Source organism: Lotus japonicus, chromosome 6 (genome assembly GCF_012489685.1).
Source record: "Lotus japonicus ecotype B-129 chromosome 6, LjGifu_v1.2".
NCBI lineage: Eukaryota > Viridiplantae > Streptophyta > Magnoliopsida > Fabales > Fabaceae > Lotus > Lotus japonicus.
Window position 1 is genome coordinate 66,742,173 of NC_080046.1, and position 21,268 is coordinate 66,763,440.

At 35.4% G+C, this 21,268-nt stretch overlaps 3 protein-coding genes across 4 annotated transcripts; all 3 read left to right on the top strand.

Moving 5' to 3' along the window:
• The first annotated feature begins 2,294 nt into the window (after window positions 1–2,294).
• On the top strand, window positions 2,295–3,068 carry LOC130722336 (vacuolar iron transporter homolog 4-like). The gene has a single exon (XM_057573033.1). The coding sequence runs from the start codon at window positions 2,367–2,369 to the stop codon at window positions 3,045–3,047; it is 681 nt and encodes a 226-aa protein (XP_057429016.1). The 5' UTR covers window positions 2,295–2,366; the 3' UTR covers window positions 3,048–3,068.
• Window positions 3,069–7,358: 4,290 nt separating this feature from the next.
• On the top strand, window positions 7,359–11,941 carry LOC130722988 (serine decarboxylase 1). Its single transcript, XM_057573895.1, has 6 exons — window positions 7,359–7,512; window positions 8,274–8,626; window positions 9,802–10,033; window positions 10,115–10,308; window positions 10,400–10,536; window positions 11,257–11,941. The coding sequence occupies exons 2-6, from the start codon at window positions 8,299–8,301 to the stop codon at window positions 11,821–11,823; spliced, it is 1,458 nt and encodes a 485-aa protein (XP_057429878.1). The 5' UTR covers window positions 7,359–7,512; window positions 8,274–8,298; the 3' UTR covers window positions 11,824–11,941.
• Window positions 11,942–15,416: 3,475 nt separating this feature from the next.
• Window positions 15,417–20,167, top strand: LOC130726467 (uncharacterized). Of its 2 annotated transcripts, none has more exons than XM_057577731.1 (5): window positions 15,417–15,839; window positions 16,068–16,113; window positions 16,772–16,920; window positions 19,236–19,706; window positions 19,864–20,167. In XM_057577731.1, the coding sequence occupies exons 1-4, from the start codon at window positions 15,750–15,752 to the stop codon at window positions 19,302–19,304; spliced, it is 354 nt and encodes a 117-aa protein (XP_057433714.1). In that variant the 5' UTR covers window positions 15,417–15,749; the 3' UTR covers window positions 19,305–19,706; window positions 19,864–20,167. The 2 variants fall into 2 exon arrangements, with proteins under 2 accessions (XP_057433714.1, XP_057433713.1); XM_057577730.1 differs by having other exon boundaries at window positions 15,417–15,833.
• Window positions 20,168–21,268: the final 1,101 nt, after the last annotated feature.

The following is a 21,268-nucleotide window of genomic DNA, read 5'->3' on the forward strand; positions in this document are numbered from 1 at the left end:
TCCTAGCTTTCACAGCTGGCAGCATCCTTCTGCTGATCATCTTTACCTTCATTGATTTCTCAATCTTCGATTCTAGATTCCGGAGCTACATCTCACATTTCTAGTAGCCTTGATTGTCCTATATATACAGAATTGGTCAACAAATTTGTTCTCTTGCCTAATAATACTAGTGGACCAGTCTTAGCTATTGGTCAGGTTTCCTTGTCTACAAATTTCATTTTTCACAATGTTGTTTATATTCCTACTCTCAATGTGAATATTTAAGCCAATTTGAATTTAGAATTAAAGGGTTATAAAATGAAAGGGACCAAGTTAGTAGGACCAACCCACTCACCTCACTTTTGGGCCTTATTTTTTTGGTCCACTAGGAAGTGAAAGCTTGTTCAGTCCTGACCTATACAACCTACTCATTGAGTGAACTCGGCAATGAATACACCAAATGAACCTCCCTTCTAACAACTAACTAAGCAACTTAGAGGGAAAAACTATCTAACAGAATTAATTCTGCTAACATACTAACAGAATTTTGACTTAAGCTATTAGCTATACAAAGCTAACTAAGAGTGTAATGTGCATAACCTCTATTACCTCCTCTCAAACTAGAGGATGTATGTCATACATGCCCATCTTGGAAATGTGTTTAAAGGGAGATAATTGCAGAGGTTTAGTAAAAAAATCTTCTAGTTGCAATGTTTTTTAAATAGGTAGAAGGTGGATGAGTATAAAAGCCACTTTTCCCTCACCATATGAGAATCAAGCTTGATATGTTTGGTGCGTTTGTGAAAGGAGGAATTACTAGCTATATGAATAGCAGATTGATTGTCACAATAACAGGAGCAGAATGCTGAATTTACATGTTGGCTATGACTCTATCTTTAATTTAACATGTTAGTTTTTGAATTTTTATTTTAATATAGTGTCAAATTTTAATGGTTGTGCCTAAGAATGATATGTTAGATTTGTGTCTATGCAAGATTTACTCAGCAATATATGGGTGACTTTCAGGAAATATTAAAAAAAAAAAAAGTAATTTCAGAAAGAGAAATTGAAGTGCCAAATACTTGTTTTCTTGTAATCAAAGTTAACAATTTATAAATGCTACGCTTCAAGCGTGGCATGCCATAAAGTTTGGTTCATTATTTTTTATACTCAATCCAGCATTTGATATTATCCCTTTTCGCTCTCATATTATTTGAATTTGAAATCTTTAAACTAAATATGGGTAATCTATATGTTTCTGAAACTTGGTTGTTATTTGGATGCAAATCATTTGTAGATAGAAATGCAGTTAACACTCCAAGTTTTTGTTTTATATATTTTTTTTCTTTTTGTTTTGATTATACGGCAAATTTTTCAAAGAGCATGCTTATTGCACACTGCAAACGATCGAATACGTTGCTTCTAATATTTTTCATTATTCAAATCAAATCTTCAAGTCTTTCATTTTTTTTATAGCTCTAGTCATATTTTCTCACTCCAATTTTATACTCATGTTCTATTTTCTTTGTTATATCTCTTCTATTGACAATGCATGTCCCTTTCTTCCTTATCATCATATTCACAAAATAAAATGTATAAAAGTGTAATAGAAAAGAGTACGAAATAAACATTACTCTGTATACCAATTGCAACAGTTTCTGCATAGTATGTCGTTTTCTGTTGCTTATATAGGGATATAATTAATTACCCACAAAACCTTAAGGGTAACCACCCATACTAACAGTAGAAAAGAGAAACTGCTAGAGAAGAAAACTTGAGAAAGAAAAACTAAATTGGATTATTCACCACTAGTGAACTATGCGTGTAGTTCTCTGTTATATACAAAGGTAACTGCTTCCACATGTGTATCAAATGTCACATGCGCACTTAATTATTAACTTTAACAGCTTCTCTAACTATGGATTGTCTAAATCATTTAATGTAAATACTGGGTAAAATCACTTCAGAACCAGGCATAAAATTAAGTTAGAACATTATAGTTTGTGCGTGACGTACAAGCATATACTCATTCATAATCATTATATATATTTTAATCCTCTCACTGTTAAAATTCATATTCTAATGACAAAAGAAAATGACTAATTGAACCGGGTAATTAAACATAAGATGAATTGAACCACTTAAAATTCATAATACAGATTAATTTCATCAAAGTCAATATTCGTAGCTAGTGCCCCTCCACAGGAACAATATCTAGGACCCTTTACAGTGCTTAACTTTCATGAGACCCCTATAAATATCCTTTATCTGTACCTGTGTACTACCATTTACAGTTTACACACTCAAATCTCAATATTGTATTCACCTTTTCCTTTCCTCCTTTTCTACTTTAGTATATTCTCAACTTTATTTTACCTTCTTCCTTCATGGCTTCCTGTGATAAGAGAACAAATGAAATCTCCCCTAACCATGTTGAGATTCCTGTCTACGCAAACGGTGTCGAGCCAAAAGCAAGTGCGGAGGTTGAAGAGAGCAACATTGACTTCTGTCAGAGGGCACAGTGGCTCCGTGCAGCTGTTTTGGGAGCCAATGACGGGTTGGTCTCTGTTGCATCCTTGATTATGGGTGTCGGAGCTGTTAAGCAAAACATCAGCGCCATGCTTCTTGCTGGCCTTGCAGGGACAATTGCTGGGGCTTGTAGCATGGCGATTGGAGAGTATGTCTCAGTGTCCACACAGTATGACATAGAGCTGGCTCAAATTGAAAGAGAGAAAGAAATTGATATCGCTAGCGCAGGAGAAGAAGCTCGGAAGAAGAAGCTGCCAAATCCATATCTAGCTGCTCTAGTATCATTTATTGCATTTTTTGTGGGTGCTGTGGTGCCACTGCTAGCAGCTGCATTTATAAGTGACCATAAGATTCGGCTGGCCATTGTTGCGGTTGTGGCTAGTCTTGCAATGTTGGTATTTGGAGGGGTAGGTGCAGTGCTTGGAAGAACTCCGGTAGGGAAATCCTGTCTCAGAGTGCTGATTGGAGGTTGGATGGCCATGACTGTAACATTTGGCCTGACCAAGTTATTTGGCTTTCTGCACTTTGAAAGTCATTAGTATTACAGTAGCAGATTGATTAAGCACAACAGAACAAAATTTGATACCAAATTACCAATATCAGTTGATAGGATTCTGATAGTATAGTATTATCTTATCTATCATCTATTTACTATCTTTTATAAGCAATATTTTATTTTATTATAATGAAACTTTATATTATAACCATTCTTCACTGAGCAAATTTTCAATTTCAAATTTATTTGAAAAGTCCAAAAACTTATTTGAAAGAATCTAAACATTATACTGTTCAAAATAATATAAACATTATCTGGCTGCTCTAAACAAAATCCCTTACAACAGCAAACAGCCTAATGACAAACTACAGAAACCTTCACAGCCACTGCAAAGCTACTCAGTCAAAATGATATAACTTTTAGAATATTGCATTCTTAAGTGTTATGCATCTGAGGTCGTACCTGAACATTGTATAGGGTTAGCCAGAATGTGATTTCAGGGTAAAGTCAGCAATCTTTCATGAAGCATCCAAGCAAGCAAAAAGAAGAGTAAGAGATTTGATAGATCATACAAACAAACTCCAATAGGATCGATAGAATCAAGTGAAATATCTGTTAAGAAATTGGTACCATGAAATGCAAGTAAAACTGAGATGGGGTATAATATGAAAATCTACTTAAAGTAGTATAAAAAGGCAATGAGTTGCTTATCATTTCATCAATTAAATAATTGATATTTGATAAAACTTTCAAATCATTATCCCTTTTTTCAGTCTACATAACTTAAGCCCTTCATTGTGACTTAGTTCATTTTCGATATGTTTGAAATTAAGAGCTGAAGAGCACATACAATGTTAAAACTGATAACAGAGTAACAGACAATGAAAATAACAAGAGCCTCAAGTTTTAACAGTAGAAAAGGAGAATACAAAATCTTTGTGCACCAATTCCCTATTTCTCTTCTAGGATGACTGTCTGAAATATCCACTTACAAAAAGCTGATGCTTGTAGGCAGCCATTAAATGACTGACATGCAGCATATTATATACTATTAAGGACTTTGGGCTACCTATCTACATTCAGTTTTTAAACAATGTCTCCTACTATACTTCAAAATATAACGATCTTGCTGGCATCGCTCTTCCCTGTGGAATGCATAATCTGCTAGTTTGCGATCACATTCCATGCCACAATCTTCTCCATTGAAGTTTATCAACCGATTAGAACAACTTCCTTCCCCTTGCTTCAACAGCTCTTCCGCAATCACTTTAACATCTAATGCAGCAGTGCATCTACCAACTTTTGGACTATTTTTCATGTCACTTCTTCCCATGCAGAGACAATTTAGATCATTTGAAGAATCAGTATCCAAGGATCCTATAGAAACTGAAGGTTCACGTAAAGATTTATGCGAGTCCTTATACAGCTTAATATCATTGAATACTTCATGCATATCATCACAACCACCGACATTCCTTGAGTTTGATATCTTGAATGATGAATCAACACCAGAAGCAAACCTCTTTGGAGCATCGGAGCAGCCAGTGTTCAATAAGCACCAACTCTTTGAAATTGTTGGCGTGCCATTCAAATGCGGATGCAAGCCAAAAGTCAACTCTGAACCATCAACAACTTTAACAGGATCCATCCTGGGAGGCAGATTCAGTTGTGAACAACGTCTCCTACTATACTTCCAAAAATACCGATCTGGCCGCCCTTTGCATTGTTTTTCCCTGTGGAATACATGATCTGTTTGTTGGCGATCATGATCCATGCCACTAACTTCTCCATTGAAGTTTATCAGCCGACCAGAACAACTTCCCTCCCCTTCCTTCAACAGCTTTTCAGCAATCACTTCAACATCTAATGCAGCAGTGCATTCACCATCTTTTGAACTAGTTTTCATGTCACTTCTGCCCATGTACAGACAATTCAGATCTTTTGAAGAATCAGTATCCAAGGATCCTATAGAATTTGAAGGTTCACTCAACTCTGAACCATCAACAACTTTAACAGGATCCATCCTGGGAGGCAGATTCAGTTTTAAACAACGTCTCCTACTATACTTTAAAAAATACCGATCTGGCCGCCCTTTGCATTGTTCTTCCCTATGGAATACATAATCTGATGAATCAACACCAGAAGCAAACCTCTTTGGAGCATCGAAGCAAGTACTGTTCAATAAGCACCAACTCTTTGCAATTTTTGGCGTGCCATTCAAATTCGAATGCAACTCAAAACTCAACTCTGCGCCATCAACAACTTTCACAGGACCCATCTTGGTGTGCAGATTCAGACTACAATCTTCCTTATTCGCTACCAAACTCAAGGCTTTGTTTGCAATCTCAACTGCCCTTCTAGCCAACTCAGCTTTCTTGGTTGCCTCTTCTCTAGCCCTAGCGGCGGCCTCAATCTTCTTCTTGGCATCTCTAACCACATCCTCCATTGGCCTCACCAAATTTCCATCCCCCAAAACCCTAGACCCCTCCTTCTCAGCTACAACTCTCACCTTTCTCTTACTCACCCCCCTTCTCCTTCTACTCCTAGAAATCGCCACCGGTTTTGGAATCCAACAATCCACACAGACAGAAAAATCAGACCCCAAACAAGCATAGGACCATGGAGCAACATCCTTGTACTTAAGAAAACAACTTTGATGCACAGAATGCTTACATTTGATGCAACGAAAACACTCCGGCGATGCACCGGAAAAACAATAGGAGCAAATTTGGGAAGATTCAACAGAAAAGTAACACTTCTTACAGAGAAGAACTACACGCCATTCGCTATAAAGGGGTCGGAGTCTGTTCTTACCGGTGCAAACATCAGCTTTGAAGCCACAAGCATGGCATTCGTTCAGGTTCGGCAAATCCCTAGTTTTCTTCTGCGGTGGTGGAGGAACGGAAGGCGAATGGGTTTGTCGCGGTGGCTGTATTCGAATCTCCGACTCCAGAAGCTCCATCGCCGGCGGCGAAACTCCGGGGAGATTGAAATTGTTGATTTGAGAGATGAAATTGAAATGGGATTGTTAGGGTTTTGGAAATTCAGGGATTAGGGATTTGGGGGTGGACCATTTCACTCGCAAGAACAGTGGAATGTTCAACTTGTACGCGCTATCATTGCAAGTGGAGTTTTATTCAGTATTTTCTCTTCTCTCTGTTTTTCTTTTTTTTTTAAGGTACAGCTTTACCTCTCTGTTTTGATCAAGAGATAGGAAATTAAATATTTTTTCTAACAATTGAAAATTGAGACACAAGATCTAATCTCATGAAGCTTTTGACAAGTTAAAGTATTTGTCATTAGGTGATGATTATGGGATGCTAATCATGCATTTCTTTGATATTGAGTTAAACATTTTTCAATTTAGTATCACAATTTTTACTTAATATATCCATGACATTCTTGTAATTTAAAGTACATACTTTCTTGTAACCCAACTCTAACACAAGATGGAGACCTTTCTATGGTGAGTAGTTATGCATGAAAGGAATCTCACTCATAAAAGCAGTTTGAAAATTCAATCATCCGCCTTCCTCTAAAATTATAAATAACATTTCCAGCACCCAAGCTATACCTAACATCAACAAATATTTCAATCATTTCCTTTGTCGAACTGCTACTCATAGCTGCCCATTAAGGCTACCAAAGTAGTGAACACGTGTATTATTTATGGAAGTCAATTTTGTTCGAAACATTAATAATTATAATTGTAACGGAAATAACATTTGACATATACTTTATTTTTTTCCTTTATATATATGTGTTATGTAACTTATCAAATCGAGTTATAATTTCATCCAAAAAAGACAAATGATATTATTTAGGGTTTAAATATGTTTTTAGTCATGTAATATAAGGATGAAATTAGACTTGATCACAATATAATTGAAATATGTGAAATTAGTATATGTCATACATTTTGTGATAATTTAAACTGACATAAATGTAATATGTGATGGTTAAAAATGACTGTCAATCCACAAAAGCCGTCGTCAAGAAACAACAATGGCTAAATTTACATATTTCATCGGTGCTAAGACTAAAATTTATAAATTTATTTTGAAGGGACCAAACCCATATTATTTATAAAAATCTAAAAAACTTGATTGTGAGTAATTGCCAACTCATTATCTTAAATACTATATTAGTACATGAAGTTGAAAATTAGATAACCTCTTGTATTCACCAAAAAACGAAACTAACCTCTTGTATGATACCAACTCTTGATATATCATATCACATTATTAATTAATCTTTTCTTACCCCTACTATTTTGAGTGTGATATTTTGGATTAATTAATGATGAGAGTCTGAGTCTGAGGACAGAAAGATTCCATGTGACAGAATCACATGCGTTCGTGTGAGGGATACAGTTTAAGCGCGTGACAGAATCTCACGCACACACCACGCACCTATAAATAGTTTCACCCTTCCCTTCCGCCACTTCCTCTTTCCCATTTTCATTGCATCTGCGGCATCATTTCATTTTCCGATTCCATCATCATCTGGTAACTTCGCATTTCTTCAGATCTATGTCTCTCTGATTTCAATTTTTCTTTCTTCCATGCATGTTGCAGTTTGTAATGCATTTTTGTAGAGTTTCATTACGATGTTGTTGTTCCCTGAGTTTCAACTTTCTGTGCATGTAATAATTATGTCATATGCTGAATATGCGTAGGTCATGGAATTATTTATATCCTTACTAGCAAGTTTATGTCAGATTTTGTTGAATTAACAACTAGTTTTTGCTTTATCTGTAATTAATGCATTTTGATTTGTTCTGATTTTGGTAATTAAGCTTGATCTTCGCTTTGTTTTCGCTGGCTGGGATCTCAATGACAGCCCAGTTTTTTCTTTTTAAGGAAATTTGTGGAGATCTTGTATGAGCTGTTGTTTTCTTGTTTAACGTGGATCCATGTTGAAGCCAACGTGTCAAAATTCTGCTTTTCGATCCTGTTAAACTCAAAGGGCAATGTCTTAGCTTCTTCGTTGGTGTTTGAGATACGAGAAATCATGTTTGCGTTGACTGTAACGCTAAACCAAACAGACAATTATGTGTAGTTTTGATTGCGCTCAAATTATTTGATATATAAGAGGAAAATAGCTATGCGTTTTTAAGATGCTGCACTCTTTGAGCTGAATGGAGAGGAATGTGTGTGTTTTTTGTGTGAGTTTGGGGTTAATCGGTCTTTTGCTTTATTTTAATTTGGATTTTGGTTCTTGTTTTTTTATTATCATTTACCCTTGTTTTTGCTATCCATTTTGTCAGGTGTTCCTGTGTTTCTGGTAACAAAATGGTTGGAAGTTTTGGTGTTTTAGCTGACGATTTGAGCATCAATGGAGCAGTTGAACCATTGCCTGAGGATTTTGACACAACAGCCATAATCAAGGATCCTGTGCCTCCTGTGGTTGGAGAAAATGGCGTTGTCAATGGGGAGGCTCAGGTCAGCAAGGGAAAAGAGAAAAGAGAAATAGTTCTGGGAAGAAATATTCACACTACGTGTCTAGAAGTCACAGAGCCTGAAGCAGATGATGAGGTTACTGGGGATCGGGAAGCTAATATGGCAAGCGTGTTGGCCAGATACAAAAAATCTTTAACTGAAAGGACAAAGCATCATTTAGGTTTGGCAATATTTGCTCGTTTGATCTTATTGATTTCTTGACTGCATTTATGTTCTCCTAGTGATTGGGGATTCAATCAGATCATCCATCCCATAGGATTTCGCGTCATTGATAATCCTTGGAATTTGAATTGAAATAAACTATATAGGATAAATTAATGCAATTCAGGAGGTTTCAATGAATGAACATCAATTTGAATCCTGGTTTTTTCAAATTGCCTGAGATGTTGGCCATTTGACATCAAGAACTCTCAATATTTCTTCAATTCATGGACCCATAACATTTTTCATGGTACCTTTCATTGACATATTCTTATATTTCTCTTGATCATCTTATATTGGGTTTGAAAATCCTTTATTCCCCAAGTTTAGGGAAGAAGCTTGATTATGTCTGCCAGAAATTGCAGAGTATGATCATTTTAGATTAGCAGCGGGCTAGTTTCTGTAAGTTAAGGGAACTAGAGTTAGTTAGAATTCTAACAGAATTTAGCAGAGATGCTACAAAGAGATTGGGTGAGAATATATGGGGTACTCTGTTTAGTCAGGGGGTTGGTTTCCGATGGAGAGATTCTGAGAGGAACAACCTGTATCAACTCTTTATCCTAACTTGGGTTAATCATGGCTCAGGGCTAAACTAAGATCTCATCAATAAAATCCTATCATTTCTTTCATACTGTCTCTAATCAATGAACCAGATTCTATCAGAGTATTTTATGCTTTTATTACGAAGTATTCCAGCTTCTTCTGGAGGTGAATACTATAGCACCTGATTTACACTGATAAAGAAAGTTGGTGCAGTTTTGACATTCTCCATGTTGGCAAAGGGAAAGCATTTGGGTCCTTTTTAATACAGCCTTTGCCCTTTGTGTTCTTTTCTCTTATCTTCTGATCAGAATGAACTTATACCTGCCTGTGTTATTTCAAATCCACTGGATCCTTGGTGATCGGAAAAACATTTAAGGTTATCTATAATCTTTCATATATGTTGGATCATATCATATATTTTGAACCTTATCATTTAATGCATTTAAAACAGTGCATTCAAATTATTTTTAATTCCATCATCTCAAGTAATTTTATTAGGATTTTGGGTTTTTGAAGCCCACATACTTCTTCAAGTAATCTTTAAGTTAACTAGGTCTAGCTCAAAATTAATTTATGAAAAATCTATTGCAGGCTACCCTTATAATTTGGATTTCGACTATGGTGCACTTTCTCAACTTCAACACTTTTCCATAAACAACCTTGGAGATCCATTTATTGAAAGCAACTATGGTGTCCATTCCCGGCAGTTTGAAGTTGGTGTTTTGGATTGGTTTGCCAGGTTGTGGGAACTGGAGAAAAATGAGTACTGGGGCTATATAACAAACTGTGGTACAGAAGGCAATCTCCACGGCATCCTAGTTGGGTTAGTTTCAGCTAAATTTATTTAATTCAACATTTTGTCAGTTTGTAAAGAAAATAAAATATGATTATCTGACTTTTGCAGGAGAGAGGTGTATCCAGATGGGGTTCTGTATGCCTCACGGGAGTCACACTATTCCATTTTTAAAGCTGCTCGTATGTACAGAATGGAATGTGTTAAGGTTGACACTCTTTGGTCTGGCGAGATTGATTGTGATGATTTCAAGACCAAGCTTCTACTTCACCAGGACAAGCCAGCAATTATTAATGTGAATATAGGCAAGTTTCTCCATCAATGTTCTCTCTCTCCCATGCATCTCCTCCTCTTCATTTTGTTGATTCTGGCTCTCGTCCAAATGAAACGTTGCAGGTACAACTGTGAAAGGAGCTGTGGATGATCTTGATATGGTCATCAAGAAACTCGAAGAAGCTGGGTTTTCGCATGACAGGTTCTACATCCATGTCGATGGGGCTTTGTTTGGTCTCATGATGCCTTTCGTGAAACAAGTAAGTGTAAATGTTACCTATAAATCATTTGACTTTGAGATATAAAGCTGAAAACTTGAAATTACCATTTGCTTTCTTTCTCTGTTCTGTGGGAAAACTCTGGTATGTTATACTTTGGGTTTTACTGTTTGTAAACTTCATGTTAGAGAACTACATTTTGTTTCTTCTGTGGTTAACCTGTACATTTTATGGTGATTCATTGGGGATTATTATTCACACGACCCTGTTTTGTTTTTTACACACCCTAACAACCTTCCTTTTAGTTTAAAATTTTAAAACAAATTGATGTATAAATAGTAAAAATGGGTATGCAAAAAGTAATCCCCTGATTCATTTTGTCATGCATTTGTACTCTTGCAATAAAATCATAATTTCTATGGGGCTATGGGCCTTGTACTGGTTACTATATGATTGAATTTCCATGTCTTAATGCTTGTTGATCAACCCAACCATCATTGACTATTGACTATTGACAATTTTCATGCACAAGAAATTAGACCAATGATATTCCTATTTCAGTATGAAATTTTTTGTATTCTGACCTGATTATTTTTTAAGGCAAGATTAAAATTTGATGCTCCTTTTTCAATGCATCTTATGCTTTTGAATGATTTATGATTGGTTGGTTGCTAAAACAAGAAAATGGGCAATTATAATATTGTTTTCATTTTCATAAGCGTTGATTTGATATGTATTTATTTTTTAAAATTCTGCTTTCAGGCTCCAAAAGTTACTTTTAAGAAGCCGATTGGCAGTGTCAGTGTTTCTGGCCACAAATTTGTTGGGTGCCCCATGCCTTGTGGTGTGCAGATAACAAGATTGGAGTATGTTAATGCTCTTTCCAGGGACGTGGAATACCTTGCTTCTAGGGATGCCACTATCATGGGTAGTCGGAATGGCCATGCTCCCATATTTCTTTGGTATACCTTGAACCGGAAAGGATACAGAGGTTTTCAGAAAGAAGTACAGAAATGCTTGCGGAATGCACATTACTTCAAAGACCGCCTTGTCGAGGCAGGGATCGGTGCAATGCTTAATGAGCTGAGCAGCACAGTTGTGTTTGAGCGGCCACACGATGAGGAATTTATACGCAAGTGGCAGTTGGCATGCAAGGGGAACATTGCACATGTGGTGGTAATGCCAAACATCACTATTGAGAAGCTTGATGATTTTCTAGAGGAGCTTATGCAGAATCGTGCTACCTGGTTTCAAGATGGGAAGTACACACCTTATTGTATTGCATCAGATGTAGGTGAAAAAGATTGCCTTTGTGCTTTACATAAGTAACTCTCGCATCTGATCTAGATTTTGCAACTGTAGTTGTTTTATGGAGTTCTTATGCAGTGTGTTTTTATCAGGATATTTATGCACTTAATATCATTCAGAACCGTCCTTGCTTTCCATACTCACTTGGTCTTTATTGAATTATTGTTATATATATATATTTTCAGCCATAATCTGGCCTGTATTAGTATGCTTTGTTTCCTCGTTGAAAACAGTACCTGCCAGTTCTAAAATTAGCACCTTTTAGTATTCTACAAGAACATGTTTTGTTTCCTCATTGTCTAAAAGAAAGCTTGTTAAGGGTGTTATCATTTAGGTTACATCGTTTCCTTGGTTAAGGTAACATGGCTCCCAAATGTGTCTCGGGAATGGCTTCCATACATAAGACGCAGCAGTCTTTGCAAAATCTTTAGGTGCTGCCCTCATTTGGTGACCGTAGAAAGTAGGATCCAAGTGCTATGCACAAGTAATAAGCTAAACATGTTATTTTATGAACAAGTTTATCTCATTCGAGTTAAAAAGGAAACAAAGTTCGAACAGATCACAAAATGGCAAATGAAATAAAGTAGCAGCAGTCATAAAGCTTAAAGAATAGAGAGTATGGTTATCAGAATTCAGGCTGAGTAATAGTTCTAGAACAACCATAAGTAATAGTAAATAAAATAAATCAGCAGCAGTCACAAAATCAGATCTCCTACACCCCCACCCCATCGCCATCTGAAAAATCAAAACCAAACAAAAGAAAGTTAAAACCTTTAAGCAAATAAAATAAAGTAGTAAAAACCAAAATTAAAGTTCACAACAATCTTTACCTCCCCCAGCGTCCCGATAGATGCCGTACAGCACCATCTGAATAATCCCGAGAAGAAATCCCAACACATTGGGTATCTGCAAAAAAAAAAAAATTAATTAATTAATTATTTTCAAAAAAAAACTAATTAATTAACTCAATGTATTTATATACTTACAATAATGCATATGTCAAATCGGAAAAATCCATATACAAACCACATCATAGCTCCCAATGTCAGGAAAACTGACAATCCGATGGGCATATACTGTACACCCCTAGTCCTAATAACCTGTGCCTATACAAAAAATAATTAAGAAAAATATTTATTATTATTATTTATATAAAATAACAATTGACACATATACAATCCAATTGAAATTTTGACTTACCATAGTGCTCAGAGGTGCTGCAAACACACTCGTCGAAATGGCAACACAAATCCATCCTAGGAAGTGGATGCGGAGTGAACCTCGCATGGCAAAGTATGTGATGGAGAAGATCATCACAAAGCCCATGCTCATCACCACAAGTAGTCTAATTGTTGCATTCTGCAACAATTAATTAAAACTTAGTTAACTGTGGTGTAAAATTTAAAATCATATAAATAGTAATACAGTGAGATTTTGTTGTACCCTGGTCTGATGGTCGGCATAGAAGAGGAAGATGGTAATGTAGATGACCTCCATAAAGCATCCGATAGAGTTAATGGTGATCAGCAAAAGTCCATCGGCTCTGACTAACCCGTAGTATAGCCAGATCACACAACTCAGCAATGCCACCATGTATGGCAGTGAGCTGTATCCATCTACAGACTTCCTTTTCCAGATCTGGAAAAAGGTAGGCCTGCATAAATTTAGCAAAAGGAAAGTTAATTCAACTAGTTATACACCATGTTATCTAGATTTTGATTATCAAGTTTCGTTCCTTAATTTATTTTACGTTTCCCCTAAAGTCATGATGTTAGTTTAACTCATCAATGGCTTAACTTAGTCACACCTCACATGAACAGAGACACCTTCGGTGGTACCACTCTCCTTATCCCCTGCGACACCAACCACATCGGCAGCCATACAAACTCTGCTCCACATCATAAAAATGCAGTATGTGATTTGTCGCCCTTTAGTTAAAATAAACAGATTATGTGAAATCACATAAGTCATGACCCACTGAAGCCTCGCTGCTAACACTTTAGCAATGAGCTTGTACAAGATCCTGATTAAACTTATGTGCCGAAAATCAGCCGTAACTTTTGGCTCGAGCTTCTTTGAAACCAAAGCTACAAATGTCGCATTCAGCCCCTTTACAAGCTTCCCATGGACAAATAATTCCTTGAACATTCTCATACATCACCTTTAATCATCTGCCGAAACTCAATAAAAAAAGAAAAGTTAAAAACCATCCGGTCCAGGTGCACAATTTCCATCACAAGCCAAAACCACCTCCCAAATCTCCTCATAAGAAAACTTTTCCTCCAACATTGATCTATCCTCCAAGGATACTCGAGGAAAATCATCACATGAGATCCAAACACCCCCTCCCTTAGCTCCTAAAGAAGCTTGGAAAATTATTGAAAACCACATCTTTGATTGGACCAGGCTCCACCATAACCTCCCTATTCACCTGAATATGATCCAAGCTAGCTCTTGATACCCTCACCTTACACAAACTATGTAACAAGCTAGTATTCCAATCACCCTCCTTAAGTCACCTCAACCTAGACTTCTGCAACCACCTACTCACCTCCATTCGATACTCTCTCCAAAGATCATTCAACACTAACTTCCTATATCTTCGAAGCCCCTTTGATGCCCCATCACGTTCCATAGACACCATCAGTTCGTGGAATTTTTCTTCCAACCTTTCACCTTGACCGACCCCCAAACCTCATTCTAAGGTCTTCCTTCGAAGCCCCTTCATTCAATGTAAGAGCACCAAACCATACCACCCCACTACCACATTTGAACTCCACCACTTCTCCACAATCTCCTTAAGCCCTTCCTCCAACAACCAGTAATTGAAGAAAATTGGGATATGTTTATTGCGGCTTTGTTGGGAAAATGGAAATGGAAATTCTTGGCAAGGAATGGTGACATTTGTAGTAGAGTCATCTGGAACCGTTACGGAAATAGGGTGGCAAAGGGGGTATTGAACACCAAGGCAAAGGACTCCTTATGGTGGCGCGACATTTTTAACTGTGCTATGATTATGGTGATGGTGCTTGCTGGTTTGATAGTGTCTTGAGGCTGAAAATGGGGAATGGAAATGCGACCCGCTTCTAGAAGGACGCATGGTGTGGGAAAGACCTGGCCTCGATTGTCAGTCTAATTAAGGAACATCGAACTAGTGTCTCGACTGGTTCAATGATTATATATTAAAATGTATTTAATTTGATTATCATCGGTTTTACCCCGATTCAACCACAGTCTAATTAATGAACATCGAACCAGTGTCTCGACCAGTACAATGATTATATATATATATATATATATTAAAAAGTATTTAATTTGATTATTATCGGTTATACCCCGATTCAACCACAATCTAATTAATGAACATCGAACCAGACTGGTTCTATGATTGGTCTGATTCTACAAACATTGCTTCCAACGGAGGCGAAAAAAGAAAATCAAGCACATGTGTACCAGTTTTCAATAACTATTGCTAATTTTCTATATTTATATAATTAATTAAATAAGAGGAGGAGTAGGTTTTCGTAATTGACTCCTAATCTTGACCCTCAATTTTATTAAAAAACAACGGTTGGGATCAAAACTTAAAAAATATCATTTCCCCATTCCCTAATTTTCCTGTCATTCTCTTCATGCATCTAATCCCCTGTTTCTTCCTCATTTTTGTTTGCAAGCCAAATTGGTTTTGTGTCTTATTGTTCTTCTTTCTCGTAGCATTAGATGAAAGGGTTAATTGATGGAGGAAAACAGTGCTTGAAAACAAGTGGTGGGGTTAGTTTTGTTTGTGTTTTCATGAATTTGGTCAAAGCTGTGATCTTGAAGGAGTTGAGGCTGAATTTGTTATAGATTCATGGGCGGGCTAAAGGCTTTTGTTGGTGCTGCTACCCGTGTTTCAACAAGGCTGATTGCTTTGTGTGAGTAGAGGAGGTCAGGAGGCTATCATCATCATGCATCTTTCACTATGGAAGCCTATTTCTCACTGTGCTTCTCTGATCATGGATAAGAAGAGCACGAAGAAAGGGTTCTGTACTGTATGTGTATGTGCTGTGTTTTCTTCCAAGAGAATGAAAGGGTCACGTGAGAGATTATAGGGTTTTAATCCCAGCCATTGTTTAATAATTTCCTACTGTTATATTTTTTAACCTGCCCAGTAAAAAGTCAGAAGTAAAATCTGTTCTTGTATGGTCACTGGTCAGTAGAAATGTTATGTGAAGACACATTGTCATAGCATGTTTCGATTAACTTTTATCATTTCTTTATTGCAGGGCACAAGGAAGCTGGAAATACATCAGCAACAACTGGAGATTTTAGGTAATAAAACCCATTTTCTGTAATTTATGTTTTATCTTCTATCAGTATCTATGTCACTTTTTGTGGTTAAATTACTTTTTTCTGTAAAAGCTACTTTAGTCATAAAACTAGGACTACTGAAATCAGTCACTAGATGCACAATTATATATGTGCATATTCTCCTTAGGCTATGTTTGGGAGTTTTGGAGGAAGGCTCTGAGAGCAGGGGAAGGGAGGGTTCCAACAAAACCCTCAATTAGGGGAGTGTTTGTGAATTGAGTTTTGGAGGGGAGGGGAGGGAATAATAGGCTAATGAGAAGTCATCCCCTTGTTTGGGAGATTTTAAAAAGGGGGGATGGGTTTGGGGAATTTCGGAAAACCCTCCAAGACTCTTCCTTAGTTGTTTTGTCTTAAAAAACTCCCAAACAAGGGGAGGGCTTCTCATAAGCCTCCCCATTCCCTTCCCTCTCCCTCCCCTCCAAAACTCAACTCACAAACACACCCTTATGATTCAAGTATTCCATTTTATAACTTCTTTAATGTGACACTCTTATTTCTCCTGCATTTGTCTATATATACGTGTGTGTGTGTGTTGGTTTGCCTTAAATATATTATTGGATTTTTTTTAATACTGTTTGCTTTGTTTTCTTCTGTTAAACTTATGCTTAATATTTTCTAGAATTACACAAGATGAGGGTCAAGAACACTAAGATGAATCATGACATGGAATGTTTGAAGATAGAAAATTGGCGCCTTAGCAAGCAATTGGAGGACAGTAAAGCCCTAAATGATCAACAGGAGAAGAACTTCATAGAGGAGATTCAGAAAGTAAGTAATAGTCAGATTCTGCAGATGCCAGAAAATAAATCATTAGAAGCTTGTCTGGTTTTATATAATTAGATCCCCAGTTTATTTCTATTATCATTTTTATTTACTTGCTTGGATTTTGAACTTTAGGCTCTTTTCTCCTTAATTAGAAATGGTTATTTCAGTTACTTATAGAGTTGTAGTAGACTCAGTGCCAATTTTGAGCAACACAAGCTGAGATTGAGATGGTTCTCCGAAGTCTTTATAACTTATGTTGGCTGGGAAAAATAACGTGAAATAATTTCTGCTGATGTGGCAGTGATTTGGAAGTAAATTAGTTATAGAATCTCTAGATCTTGTGTATTATAAACTGGTAGAGAGAAATTCTACCAAGTAAAATCAAAGTAAAATATTGAAAGAAAAATTAAGAGAAAAAGATAAAAGAGGCTTTTGCCATATTTCTTGTTATCCTTTCATAATGGAACCCATACAACTTATACTAACTATCCACTCTAAGGGATAAAAGGTGACCTTACATGTGGCACCATCTTAGAAAGTAGAATATTCTAGAACATGGATCTAATTAACAAACTAGAAATAAACATAGAAATAATAATAACTAATTAATTATAATTGACCTAGTAACTTCAGGCCCATAAAGGATGTAGCTATAGAAGCTCATTGAGGATGCAACCCTCTATCATAAACCTTCACTTAGATTTGACATGCACACTGATACGAAACTAGAAATGAAATTCTGATGACTGAGATTTCTATTGAAAAAAATGCAAGAGCTCTCAGGTCTTACAAGAAGACCAGAGCAGTTGCTTCTCCTAGAGAAGGAATATTATGGTAGCGCCGCGGGCCCAGGGACGGAACTAGGTTCTAAGCATTTGGGGCGTTGGCCCCTGTGCTCATACAAGTTAATATATGTGTATACCATAGTAAAATCTATATTCGCCCCCCACCCCCTATGTAGTGTAATATACTACACAACCTCTAGCATTTTTAAGAAATGAGAAAACCTTACTTTTCCACCACCACTTCCTATTATTAGTGGAATAATGTTTTGTAAAGCTTACTTTTTTTATTCGAACATAATATTTAATGGTTTGTACACACTTACATTAAGAGTATGATAGAAGGAGAAGAGAGGTAAATAAAAAGTGCTATTTGATGTGATAGAAAATGTAGAGATATAAAAAGAGAAATAAATTAAAAAGAGATGAAAGAGAAAGAGAAGTGTGAATAAATTATTACTCTTTTTAGTTATATAAAAAAAATTATAGTTATAATATCACAGCAATATTGCTTTCCTGCCTGGATGCCAAAAATTACAATTTTCAAATAACTCTATACAATTAATGTCAATATTAACAACATCCCTACCACCAGACAACATCTTTACTCATTTTATACTAATATACATACAAAATAAATATATTAGGGAAGTAATATATTTACACATAGAAATAAAAGAGGAAGAAGACAAATATAGAAAGAAGAAAACAGTGAAAATGATCCCGAAAAATAAAATATAAAATTAGTTATTGTTAAAAAGAATATTTTAACAATTACTCCAATTAATTTTGGGACATATGATGATAATTGAATCTAATTTTACAGGAATGTTAATAGTATAAGTTAGATATTGTAATTTTTATTTAGCATGTGTTAAATTTTCGCCCCCTTAAACAATTTTTTCTGATTCCATTCCTGCGCGGGCCAGTGGCTAACCAAGCTCAATTTGTAAATAGAGTCACTTTTAAGTGGCTAGTGGTGAGGCTGTTAGACTGTTAGAAGTAATTAGGGCTGATGAAGAGTTCGAATTTGAGTTTCTCGCCATGACTCAAAGTTGCATAACGGAGCTCTAATACCATCAAAGAAAAATTGACAGAAGAAATGAAATCTCCTTTCATTAATTAAGAATGAATGTGATATTTCAGTTAATATGCACTGATGAGACTCTATTGAATTACATTAGACTCCATTACATGTTATCATATCTCCTAACCTCTAAGTCTTAAGTCTTAACAACCCTGCACCAGAATTAGTAACTGAAGTGACTGACCCATTCGCTAGTACTCTTAGTTGCTAAGTGCCATTGATAGCTTTTTTAATGCATTAACTCCCTTTAGTTAAGTGCGTGGCTTGATTAACACATAATGTACAATCACTAATAATATAAGAACTTTATTCTTTTCCTTTTCATTTAGATTATAAATCATTTAAAATCTTGATGGTCAATATGGTTGTCTGCCCTGATACTTAATTCTATTTAATTTGTTATTTTCATTGAGTGATCTTCTTTCTGATTTCCCAATTTACTATGACAGTTGAAAAGTGTAATACAAGATCAGAGTCAAGCAGAAAGTGGTGGCAAATTTGAGCGCTCAAATTACTAATTTTAGAAATCAATTAAAGGACAAAATGGAACAGTTGGAGCTCGTGGAAAACCTAAACAGTTCCCTTGTAGTTAAAGAACATCAATATAAACAAGGAATACTTGATGCTCGTAAAGAATCATAGATTCTAGATTTCTGATAACTTCAGGTAGTATTTGATGAAAATGACCAAAAACTGAAAGGATTGAAGAATGAGTGTGGTGAAGTGGTATACAAGGCTGTGGAAAATGCACTGATGGAAATGGAAGAATACAATTCAAGTGGAAGATATGCAATCCCTGAAATTTGGAACTGGAAGGAGGGAAGGAAAGCAACTTTGAAAGAAATTATCCAATTTATTATCAGGCAATTGAAGATTCACAAGCGCAAAAGAAAGTATTAGAACTTCTTCTCTCAGGCCTTGTAAGTAGTTTTAAATATCATTCACCAATACATTATTAGACAATTATGTTACAGGATGAAATTCTTGATTGAAATTCTTGATTGCCCTGTATGCATTTACATTAGGTGTATGTGAATAACTTGTATTGATTAAAGTTTCTGTCTTTTTGTCTAACAGCTAAAAAGAGTGGCAGAAGCAGAACACGGGTGAAAGAAAAGATGGATCGAATGCATAGAAGATCAGAAGAAAGAATTTTTGTTAGACATGAGAACCTTTTTTTTTTCTGATAAAATCCATCTGTATAGTTTGCTGCTTTCGAAATCAAACTTGCTGTTAAATTTACTTGTCTATAAATATGTAAATACTAACAGATAGGTTTCAAAACTCAAAACTCTCCCCATGGCCATGAAGTGGTAACACTTGGTGAGTTGGTTGTAGTTGATACCTAACATTTTCAAATATTAACCCATGTTTAGCATTATCATACATATTTATTACTCCCTAGAGAAAAAAAAATTCATAATAATTGTACACATAAAATTTCAAGAAAACATAATTGATATTTTTCCATATAATACCCATATGAGAACAATAAATAAATGTGGAGAGATAATAAAACACTACAAAGGATAAACTAGGATAATAAATAATATGTTTTAAAAAGTTAACAATACTAATTCCGGTCCTATTTATAAGAACCAAAGAGAAGAAAAATCTTTGTACTTTTTTTAAGAACCAAATAGAAGTTTGTACTATATTAAGTATTTTTTTTCAATGATGTCATTATTAATTCTAACTAGTAAAATGTGTCCAATTTATTATTTTCTCTCCTTGCCACTCTCCAACACTAGAACAAAGGGTAATCTTGGAAGTTTATGTTAATTTAAGACAAATTTAATGCATTTAAACTAATTTAACTACATTCTTAAACTATGTATATTTTTTTTTATTCTTATAAATAAGACCGGATGTAGTATTAATTAAATTTCCTAATATGTTTGTTTCTTTTTGACAGTTATTTTAAAGTGTAAAACTTAGGTCAAGTTCCTTACCTCCTTTCCATCAAGTTTATACGTAATTTTTTTTAAATTTTAACAAAAAATTCTTAATGAATGACATTCACATGATTGGTAAACTTGATGAAATGGATTTAAGGAACTTGCTCTAAGTTTCTCCCTATTTTAAAATGGAGAGAGTAAATAATATGCTTAATTATAACTCAGAAAATAAATTTAAAATAAAATAGAAGACCCACAAAAATACTCTTATACCGCCGTGTCAAATAATAACTAATTAATTGTTATTAATGTATAAATCAAGTGAATTATACTATACTTATATATATTGATGATTTTATTTGTTTGGAATATTTAATCTTTTATTGCAGATTTGTATGACACCTTTTATAGTTAGTAATGATTAATAACTATTAAGTATTATCTATCTATCTATCTATCTATCTATCTATCTATCTATCTATCTATCTATCTATCTATCTATCTATCTATCTATCTATCTATCTATCTATAAACTATATAAAGGAAGAGTTCCTGCATCCTGGAGGGCAATTTTGGCATTCAAC

Coding starts and splice junctions, on each gene's coding strand:
- LOC130722336 (XM_057573033.1), top strand. CDS start 2,367: ATGGCTTCCTGTGATAAGAGAACAAATGAAATCTCCCCTAACCATGTT.
- LOC130722988 (XM_057573895.1), top strand. CDS start 8,299: ATGGTTGGAAGTTTTGGTGTTTTAGCTGACGATTTGAGCATCAATGGA. Junction 10,034..10,114: donor CTCCACGGCATCCTAGTTGG/GTTAGTTTCAGC, acceptor TGACTTTTGCAG/GAGAGAGGTGTATCCAGATG. Junction 10,537..11,256: donor TGATGCCTTTCGTGAAACAA/GTAAGTGTAAAT, acceptor TTCTGCTTTCAG/GCTCCAAAAGTTACTTTTAA.
- LOC130726467 (XM_057577731.1), top strand. CDS start 15,750: ATGCATCTTTCACTATGGAAGCCTATTTCTCACTGTGCTTCTCTGATC. Junction 15,840..16,067: donor AAGGGTTCTGTACTGTATGT/GTATGTGCTGTG, acceptor TCTTTATTGCAG/GGCACAAGGAAGCTGGAAAT. Junction 16,114..16,771: donor GCAACAACTGGAGATTTTAG/GTAATAAAACCC, acceptor AATATTTTCTAG/AATTACACAAGATGAGGGTC.